Source organism: Miscanthus floridulus, chromosome 13, assembly GCF_019320115.1.
Source record: "Miscanthus floridulus cultivar M001 chromosome 13, ASM1932011v1, whole genome shotgun sequence".
Classification (NCBI taxonomy): domain Eukaryota; kingdom Viridiplantae; phylum Streptophyta; class Magnoliopsida; order Poales; family Poaceae; genus Miscanthus; species Miscanthus floridulus.
Window position 1 is genome coordinate 36,054,122 of NC_089592.1, and position 10,506 is coordinate 36,064,627.

Here is a 10,506-nt window from a genome sequence, read left to right on the forward strand (position 1 = left end):
ATTCACTCAGATGTTGGTGCTACTCCGCTGTGGCCCCCGCGGCAGCGTTCATGACGCAGCTGTCGCCGACGTCCGGCAGCAGACGCTGCGGACCTCCTCATGCGAAATGAACGGCACTGAACAAAGGGGTTCAGATCAGAGGGGATGCATGTGCCACTTATGGATGTGCCGTCGACGAAGTCGGGTCCTTGCCGCCACGCGCGTGCACGCAAACCAAACGTCCGAACAAAGGGGACTGGCAATGTGGATGGGCTTGGGCTTGGGCTGGGCGGAGGCCGGAACCATGCGTATCCATAATAATTAGGGTGCACGCAAACCAAACGTCCGAACAAACCGTTCCCATCTAGACAACCAAATACTCTTCTCTGTGAGATTATACACACCCACCAATGCGAATGATCCTTATGCGGGCAAACAAACAGATTCCAAAAGAGCACTGCTGCACGAAGAAGGGTGTCGTTGTATATGAGTTTGTGAGTGCGCGTGCAGTGTTTTTGTTGGGTTCTTTTCTTGTCTTCTCCACACGCTTGTGACGAAGCCTGTTCGGCTAGTGCTGATACGATCATTTATGATCATGGATTATTACTGCTGGCTGGTTTGGTGTGAGAGAAAAATACTGTTTTAGCTGAAAATTTACAATCGTTTACGATGAAGCGAACAGGCTGTGAAATGCTAGATGGCTAGATTGCTTGAATGGGCATCCAGATTGGATATGTTCTCCCCTGATCCCCTCCCCTTTTTAGAACAATTGTGGGCAAGGCTTTAGCGTGTTCTAAAGATAAATTTGTAGCTAGTTGCCGTATACATGTATTCAGAGTTCCAAACTTAGACATTAGGTGGTCAACTCAGATTGGCTGTTGGGTGTTGTTTGATTGTAACAGTTATTGTTGTTGATGTAACGTGTGAAGCATATATTTTTTTACCAAGCTTTGTAGAATAACACATCATGGAAATAGTCTAGTCAAAGGCTCCAATTAAGGCTCTCCCTCTCGTCGTTGGACTAGTTCATCTTCAACTACTAAATTAACTAACATATATACTCACATGTACGTATATAACCAATTATTATATATCAGCTAACTCTAGTTCCACTTCCACATATTCAAATGTCCCGTGAAAATTGAAGCAACTCTGAGTACGCTACTTTGTAGTTTGTACCCTTTTTTTCTTTTCAAACAAAATGGTCCTTGTTCTGACCAAGGCGCCAATTACCTACTCCTACGTTTTATGGTCCTCTTCGGCTGGCTGGAAAAACGGCCGATACTGAATTTGTTGTGAGAGAAAAACACTATTATTTCACTGAAAAGGTACGGCCGATAAGTTCAAGTGAACAGGGCATACAATTATATGAACACAAGGCATACAATTATATGAACACAAGCAAGTACCACTGCCACCCTCTCTCTCCGTAATCAGAACCAGTTTGGAGAAGCTGTCACTGAAACTCTGTAGGGCAGATTAAATCGGGTACCAGCAGCTTCGAGTACATCTGAAGCTCGTATATGGTGGCAGATCCAATAAGAATCGAGCAGCAGTCCAGTCCTAGGTTGGCAGTTGGCACAGTGCTCTGGCTCTGCTGATCCGATCCCTCCCTCTCTACCCACCTTTGTACCCTGGCCTGCACGCATCTTCTGCCCTAAGCAACCCCATTTTTGTAGTGCCATGGCAGCTCTCTCAACAGTCCAGCCAGCGATCGTGCTAATGGAATGGCCATCACTGCCCCCAACTAACTAGCCACCTTTTCAGTGCACTCCCTCCACTGGCCACTGCGGCACTGCCATACCTATCAGCATGCATGCAGAGCTTCCATCCAGCCATCACCTACAAATCCCTGTCGCTGTCCTCGCCATCGCCGTCGCTCGTCGTCGTTGTCATCGCCCACGTAGCAGCAAAGTGTGTCGGTGTACAACTGGCTGTCGGCGACGGCAAGCTAGAACTGTGAGCGGGGGAGGGGGTAGGTGTTTAGGACATGGACACTATCGAGGAGTGCGGCGATGGAGGCCGCCACCTGCTGGGCGGCCTCGGCTCCAGGATCCTCGTCGGCGTGCCGGACAACTCCCGCGGCTGCTCGGAGCTGCTGTCGTGGGTGATCGGCGCCGTCGCCAAGGCCAGCGACTCCGTCGTCGCCGTGCACGTCCTCGGTAAGTTCAATCGATCAGCCAGTTCATGTTTCTGCTGCTCTGCTTCTGCCCATCGATCAGGTGTTCATGATGCCTGGCTGTGTCCTGTTCCTGCCCTGCAGGAGGGAGGGGGAGGAAGAGGAGGCTGCAGAAGGCCAACGCCTTCGTTATCTACATGCTCGGCGAATTCGTCGAAGCTTGTGAGGCCAAGCAGGTGAAATTGATCTTTTATCAGGCTTTGCAGATTTCTTGTTCCTGTGTGATGAACTCAATTCAGGTGATGTCAGACTTTAGTTCAAAGTACAGTAGGAGTATCTTTCTCTGTTTGGAGTGTATTCTATTTGTTTGGGTATGGTTCCCTTTTCCCTCATCTGTGATCACTGATCACAACACAGTGCAGCGGGAGCTTGGAAGCCAAGTTTGTGCATAATTGCTAGTTGGTGTTCCTTTCTGTCAGGATTTGTCACGTCTTTGTAGCTGCAGGACCAGTTAGGTGAAGTAGGGCTTTTAGATCATGATATGATAGTGCCATGCTCTGAGTGACTGGGTCTTTCCTTTTTTGCTGTCATATTCTCTCGTCTAGTACTGCTTGCTTTCACTGGTTGGTAGTCTAGTAGCAGTATTGGGAAGAACAATGTACTGTGGGTAGGGGTGACAATCATGTTAATAATTAAATAATAAACATTCGATTTTGAGACAGACCTGTAACTATTTTTGTTACCTTTTTAGATTAATTTGGAGGCTAAGGTGATATGCAGCTCAAACATTGGTAGAGCCCTCACCCAAGAAGCTGCATTGACTGATGGAAACATCCTTATTGTTGGGAGATCAAGAAATGGATACCATAGGTAATCTAAACAGGCTGATTCAACTTTAATGTCCAAAATAAAATATTGAACTCAGTTGCTCCTGAATTTTTTTATGTAATATCAATAGCCAGTGAGTATCGCAAAGTGATCACTTTTTTTAAAAAAAATAAGTGAGACAGCTATTAATTTTCAGTTAGAAGCCTAGAAAGTATTGATCTTACACCTATTACGATAACAGGAGCCATTTTGAGATTACAAACTACTGCTTCATGCATGCTCCAAAAAACTGCTCGGTGATTGCTGTGGGAAGGGGAGGTCTGCCACAAACTAGTACTCGGCTGAGACCTCGGTCATTTGATGGTAAGATCACACATATGGTCAGAGTGCGTTTTTCTCAGATGCGCGATAAACCTGCTTTCTGAAACCAATTCCGAAACTGAAAGCAGCAGACAGCACCATCTCCTCAAGCTCAACATGGAGCAGAAGATTCCCATCCCTTCAGAAGCTACTGAGATCAAACTCGACACGAAAGCTGGCTCAATCTTCTAATGAAGGCGCCGAGGACAAGAGCTCGCCGAGAGCAGTTCTGGATGGGCCAGAGCCAGAGGGAGGGGAGAGCCAAGTCACTGAAGAGTGCTACATCACGTCTAGCCATGAGGTGAGCCGGCGTGGCCACAATGGCCTGTGGAGGCGGTTGTCAGACATGAAGCTCTGGCTCCCATTCCTGAGGAACATTGGCGATGATAGCGCCAGGGGCAGCGATGTCAGTTCGGCCTATGCTGAAGATCACAAGCCTGCCTGGAGGTGCTTCAGCTTTCAGGAGATCTCAGTGGCCACTAATGACTTCCATCCAGGTGACTGTTTTCTGATACTAGTTCATTAAGTTTTCAGAAGTTCAGCTACTCATATATAATGTGAAAAAGCTTACCAGAGGAGATGTGATGTCATAAGAAATGAAACATCAATATCAGAATGCAAGATTGTCATCTTTAATTTTCTGTGGTTTGCTTGTAGATAACATGGCTGGAAGAGGAGGCTATGCAGAAGTATACAAGGGCACCCTGTCTGATGGCCAACATATAGCTGTGAAGAGGCTAGCAAAAGGCACGCCCAGTGAGCAGAAGGAGAAAGAGTTCCTGGCAGAGCTAGGGATTCAGGGGCATGTATGCCATCCAAACACATCATACCTTCTTGGATGCTGCGTTGAGAATGGGTTGTACCTGATATTCGAGTTCTGTGCAAATGGCACCCTAGCATCGGCACTGCATGGTACCGAATTTCATTCAGTAGTACAGTATATATGATCAGTTTTTCAGAGATAAGGAGAATTCTCGAGTAATTATGTGACAATAGAGATCCAATTTTACAGGGAAGAGTGGGAAAACTCTTGAGTGGCCTCTGAGGTACATGATCGCGGTCGGTGTAGCGAGGGGCTTGCAATATCTGCATATGTTTTGCAGGCATCGGATCATCCATCGCGATATCAAGGCATCCAATGTGCTTCTTGGCGATGACTTTGAACCTCAGGTAAATTGTTTTCTGACCAAATAGATAGTTATCTTCCTTTGATGCATATAGACTATAACAACAGATGGTTGTCGTATCTATAACAGATTTCAGACTTCGGTTTGGCAAAGTGGCTCCCAAAGCAGTGGACTCACCATTCTGTCATACCCATAGAAGGCACATTTGGGTAAGAACATTATGCTCATTTTTGAAACCATAGTAATGTAAGCACATTGCATTTCGACTCAAATTTTTCAAAATCACTTTGAGAACGCAGGTACTTGGCACCAGAATACTTCATGCATGGCATTGTCGATGAAAAGACGGACATATTCGCCTTTGGCGTTCTGCTGCTAGAGATTGTCACTGGAAGGAGACCTATTGACTGCTCCAAGCAAAGCCTTCTACAATGGGTGAGCACAAGAGAAAGAAATGACACCGACATGATGTTTACCAGTCAACAATTCGCACATATGACTTACTCTTGTTGTCTAGGCAAAGCCACTGCTGGAAGCTGGGCAAGTGACTCAACTTGCAGACCCAAACCTCGGAGACGACTATGACAAAGATCAACTGAACAGGATGGTCGCAGTCGCATCTCGCTGCATTATGCGACCGGCGATGTGGCGGCCTTCAATGGCCGAGGTGCTAATCAATTTTATTACTACCTGAGCTGTTCTGGTTTGCATATTGTGAAATGTTTGCTGATGACAGTATGTCATTGTCCCCTACTGCGCATGTCGTTTTTCAGGTTCTGCATTACCTGTCTACTACTGATGAGTGTCTGAAGGAACCCGAGAAATGGAACATTCCCGAGGACGAGGTGGACGACATGGATGATTGTACATTGTTTTCTGAATCTTGATCACCGTAATTGTAGCCACCTTTTTCTCATTTCTTTTTGTATGTGCTGTTGGCATGCATGCCTTTCTTGTCATGGTGATGGAGCTATGTTTTCTGGTTTGTAGTCTTAGATGACTGGTATTTAATCATGTAATATATGACAGGAGATTTTGGGGATGTATTCAGGCCGGTTCGGCTTTATCAGTCAATTAGAGTATGGATGAGGATGAGCATAAGAGCTTGCATTTCCTAATGTGCGCGACAACGAAACATGTAACTGCAGGAAGCCACTACTAAACCAAGCAGGCTTTATGATTTACACACCTTTTCTGGTGGGATTATGAATTTATGATTAGGAAACTAAGAACTTTGTATATTCATGGATCAACACCAGAATCACATCGATTTTGAATAAAAATTCAAGCAGCCTATGTCAAGTGCCTCGGCACCCAACGACGCAGGACCACGACTACGAAGCTCGTAGTCACGCTCCAGGCTTCACCGCGAGGTTTTACCCCTCTGCTGGTGGCTTGATGAGAATAGAAGAGAATAGATTAGATGGTAAATGACTTGCTTAATTCATATTGTTCTCGGTACAGAGAATATAAAGGCCCAACCGGCCACCAAACTTGAGCTAATTGCTCCTACATCTAAGGAACTCTAATTAGCAGTTGCCTAAAATATCTCTAGCCACTAGCCTGACTTCCAGCGGCAGCCGGCATGGAGGCCGCGTCCCTGGGTGCATCAGTGGCCCTGCGGATATCATGGGCGTGCCTTCTCCTCTCATATGCGCGGCCCCACATGACATCTCTCCCCCCCTCGACTACCAGCTCGTCCTCGAGCTGGAACGCCGGGTATTTGGCGACGAAGGAGTCGACGTCCTCCCATGTTGCCGAGGCCGCCGGTTCTCCTTTCCACCGGATCAGTACCTGGCGGACGCCACGAGCCAGACGAGTGCGCAGGGCGCGTTCTGGTTCAGGGACAGCAGCACCGTGATGGATGGCAGGCAAAGCTGGTGGAGCTGCAGGTGGAACGCCCACGAACTGCTTGAGGAGGCCGACATGGAAAACGTCGTGCAGACGGGTGCGCGAGGGCAGCTCCAAGCGCACGGCGACATCGTTGATCAGCTCGATGATGCGGTACGGCCCGAAGAAGCGGGGCTTGAGCTTGCCTGAAGTTGCCTGAGGCAGTGAAGCAGCCGCACGGTGGCGAAGACGTAGCAGTACCCAGTCGCCGACCTTGTAGGACACCTGCCGGTGGAGCTTGTCGTAGTGGCGTTTCTGCACGGCCTGAGCTTGCTCCAGCCGGTAGCGTACATCAGCGATGAACTCATCGCGGTCTTCCATGTTCCTTGCGACGGCAGCCACCCGAGTATCTCCTGGCTCGTAGGAACGCAGGGTCGGCGGGTCACGACCATACACCACGCGAAAAGGAGTGTCGCGTAGCGATGTCTGGTAGGCGGTGTTGTAGACGTACTCCGCGCAAGGCAGCCAATGGAGCCACTGGCGAGGATGATCCCCCGTGAAGCAACGCAGGTACATGATGATGACGCGGTTGACGGCCTCCGTCTGGCCATCAGACTGTGGGTGGAATGCAGTGGTCATGTGCAGCTTGGTACCCATGAGGCGCATGAGCTCACGCCAGAACGTGGAAGTGAACACCGGGTCACGATCCGACACCATGGACTGCGGCATGCCGTGGAGGCGGACGATCTCGGCGAAGAATGCCTGGGCCACGGACTCGGCGGTGTATGGATGCGCCAAGGGAATAAAGTGACAGTATTTGCTGAAACGGTCCACCACAGTTAAAATAACTGACTTACCCCCCACCCGGGGCAGAGCTTCCACGAAGTCGAGTCCGACGTCCGCCCACACCGACTGCGGCACCGGTAGTGGCATCAAAAGTCCGGCCGGGTGCAGGTGCTCGGACTTGTAGCGCTGGCAGGTGGGGCATGCACGCACAAAGTCTTGAACCAGCCGGCGCATATTAGGGAAATGGAAATCGCGGCGCAGCCTGTGGACGGTGCGCTGGACCCCTTCATGGCCGTCTTCATGGACAGCGGACAACACCTCGTGCAGGAGGGGAGACGCCGGCGGGATGTATAGCCGACCATCAAATGCCACCATGCCATCCACCAGGGACCATGGCACCGCTCGGGCACCATTCTGGAGGTCGTCCTTGAGTGCCACAAGCGCTGGATCAGTGTTGTGCGCCTGGCGCAGCTAGCGCGAGGAGGTCGAAGCACGGCGCTGAGAGAGCCAATAGGGCGCCGTCGTCGGTGTCCGTGTCGCGGCGAGATAGGGCGTCAACCACCAGTGTTCGAGGCGCCCAGCTTGTAGTCCACGGCGAATGTCAAACCCCTAGCAACTTGCCCACCCAATGGTGCTATGGTATGGTGGCAAGGCGCTGATCGAGGAGGTACTTCAGGCTGTAGTGGTCCATCTTTACCAACAAACGGCGTCCCCACAGATACGGGCGCCAGTGACGGATGGCGTGGACGAGGCCGATGAGTTCCCGCTCGTAGACAGCGAGAGAGCGGTGGCGAAGAGCGACCGGCCTGCTGAAATAGGCGACCGGATGCTGCTCCTGGATCAGCACCGCGCCGAACCCGTGCGTGGACGTGTCGCACTCAACAATGAACTACTTGGAGAAGTCGGGCAGCAGCCAAGACCAGGGCGGACGTGACGGCGAGCTTGAGGGCCTGGAACGCAGCAGTCGCGTCTTCGTTCCATGTGAAACCCTCTTTCTTCAAGAGCACCGTAAGTGGTGCCACGATGGAGCTGTAGCCGTGGACGAACTTGCGGTAGTAGCCCGCCAGCTCGAGGAAACCACGCACCGCTCGAGCCGAACGGGGCTAGGGGCCAGTCATGGATCGCCTGGACCTTCGTCGGATCCATGGCCACACCGGCCGCAGATATGATATGGCCGAGGTAGGCGACTGAAATCGACACCGAAAGCGCACTTGGAGCGCTTGACGAAGAGGCAGTGTTGGCGCAGCATGTTGAGCACCGCACGGAGGTGCCAGGAGATGATCCGCCCACGATGCGCTGTAGATGAGAATGTCATCAAAAAACACAAGAATGAACCGGCGAAGGAACGGCCGCAGCACATCGTTCATGAGCGCCTAGAATGTCGTCGGGGCATTGTACAACCCAAACGGCATCACCAGGAACTCGTACAGGCCGTCATGGGTACGGAACGCCGTCTTGTGCACATCGGTCAGCCGCATCCGCACCTGGTGGTAGCCTGAACGGAGGTCGAGCTTGGTGAAGTACTTGGCGCCGTGCAGCTCGTCCAGAAGCTCGTCGACGACAGGGATGGGAAAAGCGTCCTTGATGGTGATGGCGTTAGGGCAGCGATAGTCAACGTAGAAACACCACGACCCATCGACTTTCTTGACGAGGAGGACCGGAGACGAGAACACCGACTGAGCTACGGCGGATGAGTCCCTGGTCCAGCATGGCAGGCGCACTGGCGTTCCAACTCATCTTTGTGCGACACCGGGTACCTGTAGGGGCAGACAGCCACCGGATGGGCGCCCGGGGTAAGCGTGATGCTGTGGTCGCGGCCCCGTGGAGGAGGGAGTCTGTGCGGCTTGGCGAAGACGTCGGAGAAAGCGCCTAGCAGCTCGTCGAGGAGGGTGGAGCTTGCTGCTGTGGCGCAGAGGCCGGGTGCATATGGGCTAGCTGTCCTTGACCAGCACACCCACTGTCCCACCCACTGGAAGGACACCGTGCGGCCTGCAAAGTCCCAGAGGAGGGGCCCCAAAGTGGCAAGCCACTGCGTGCCCAAGACAATGTCGTAGCCGGCGAGGGGCATGACGAAAAGGTCGGCGACGTAGGCGTCCCCAGTGATGTGGAACGTGGCATGCCGAATGACACCCAAGCATGCCACGCGCTCGCCATTCGCCACCGTCGCGGTCAGCCGAGGCCGCTGCTAGATCGGCAGACCTGAACGCCACGCCGCGTCCTCGGAGACGAAGTTGTGCGTCGATCCTGTGTCCAGCAATGCGGTGAGAGTCGAGGCGCCCAAGGTGACCTTGATCTGCATCGTGTCGGTGAAGGCCACGCCGGCGATCGCATGCTTTCATCGGCAGTGGTCTCCTCGAATGACTCCGAAACATGGGAATCATCCTCCTCGATCATGCCGTCGACGAAGAACAGCCGCTTGTAGATGCGGTTGTGGCCTCGGGCGAATTTCTCGTCATAGTTGTAGCAGAGGCCGAGACGACGGCGTTCCTCCTGTTCGGCCTGCGTCAGGCGCTTGACTGGCCGGCCCTCGATGTTGATGGTGTTCGGGGCAGCGGCGTGGACCGGCGGCAGAGCAGGGAGGGCCAGGCGCGGTGGAGGTGCTGGTAGCAGACCCTTGGTCGTCGCGCGTGGGGCTGGGACGACGTACTGCTCCCGCAACTCCAACTTGCATGCTAGGCTCATCGCTCCGGCGAGGGACTGTAGGTTGTGAACCTCGACGTCGAGGCTGAGCGGCGGCTGAAGTCTGCCGATGAAGAGTTGCACGTGTTGTTCCTCGTCGAGGGGGCCAGCACGGGGCAGTAGCGCCTAGAAACGATCTTGGTACTCCGCGACGGTGCCCGTGCGCCTGCATGAGGCCAATTCGTGGAGAGGGTTGGAGCGCAGGGGCGGCCCATAGCAAAGATGGAGGAGATCCTTGAAGCGACGCCACGAGGGAGTGCCCTCATCCTCCTGGACCTGGATGTACCACATCTAGGGCACCCTCCTCCAGGTTGTAGGAGGCCATCCAGACCTTCTCTTCCTCCATGATCCACTGTTGATGAAAGTAAGACTCGCACCGGTTGATGAAGATCAGCGGATCGGACTTCCCGTCATACCGTGGAAAATCCATCTTCTGGAAACGCGGCGGTCGATCCTGATGGTGTTCGCCAGTCCCGTTCTTGGAGGAGGAAGATGACGGGGGACGGTCCTCGCTCAGGCGCTTGATCGCGTGGGTGTTGGCCTCGACGGAGGGTTGGAGGGTTTTCAGGGTTGCAGCGAGGGCATCTAGGGTGGCTTGGAGGGCGGCGTTGGGTTGCTCTCCCATGTCGGTGGCTAGTGGTTGTGCTGGAGATGTGGTGGCAGTGGGGCGTGGAGGGGAGGATTGGTTGGAGTGCGAGCGAATCGGCGGCGGCGGCGGCGAGACTGGAGGAAAGTCTGGATCTGGATACCAGGTTGTCAAGTGCCTCGGCACCCAACGACGTAGGACCACGACTACGA

General features: G+C 52.7%; 1 protein-coding gene across 1 annotated transcript; it reads left to right on the plus strand.

Annotated features, from left to right (window-relative positions):
• The first annotated feature begins 1,674 nt into the window (after positions 1-1,674).
• Positions 1,675-5,514, plus strand: LOC136500569 (probable receptor-like serine/threonine-protein kinase At5g57670). Its single transcript, XM_066495943.1, has 11 exons — positions 1,675-2,141; positions 2,243-2,334; positions 2,850-2,968; positions 3,168-3,289; positions 3,376-3,783; positions 3,944-4,198; positions 4,299-4,456; positions 4,543-4,622; positions 4,713-4,848; positions 4,931-5,080; positions 5,187-5,514. Exons 1-11 carry the CDS (start codon positions 1,970-1,972, stop codon positions 5,298-5,300), a joined length of 1,806 nt encoding a protein of 601 aa, XP_066352040.1. The 5' UTR covers positions 1,675-1,969; the 3' UTR covers positions 5,301-5,514.
• Positions 5,515-10,506: the final 4,992 nt, after the last annotated feature.

Excerpts from the sequence above, each read along its gene's own strand:
- LOC136500569 (XM_066495943.1), top strand. The coding sequence starts at position 1,970 with ATGGACACTATCGAGGAGTGCGGCGATGGAGGCCGCCACCTGCTGGGC. Across the intron at positions 4,623-4,712 it reads CCCATAGAAGGCACATTTGG|GTACTTGGCACCAGAATACT; the intron begins GTAAGAACATTA and ends TTGAGAACGCAG. Across the intron at positions 5,081-5,186 it reads GGCGGCCTTCAATGGCCGAG|GTTCTGCATTACCTGTCTAC; the intron begins GTGCTAATCAAT and ends GTCGTTTTTCAG.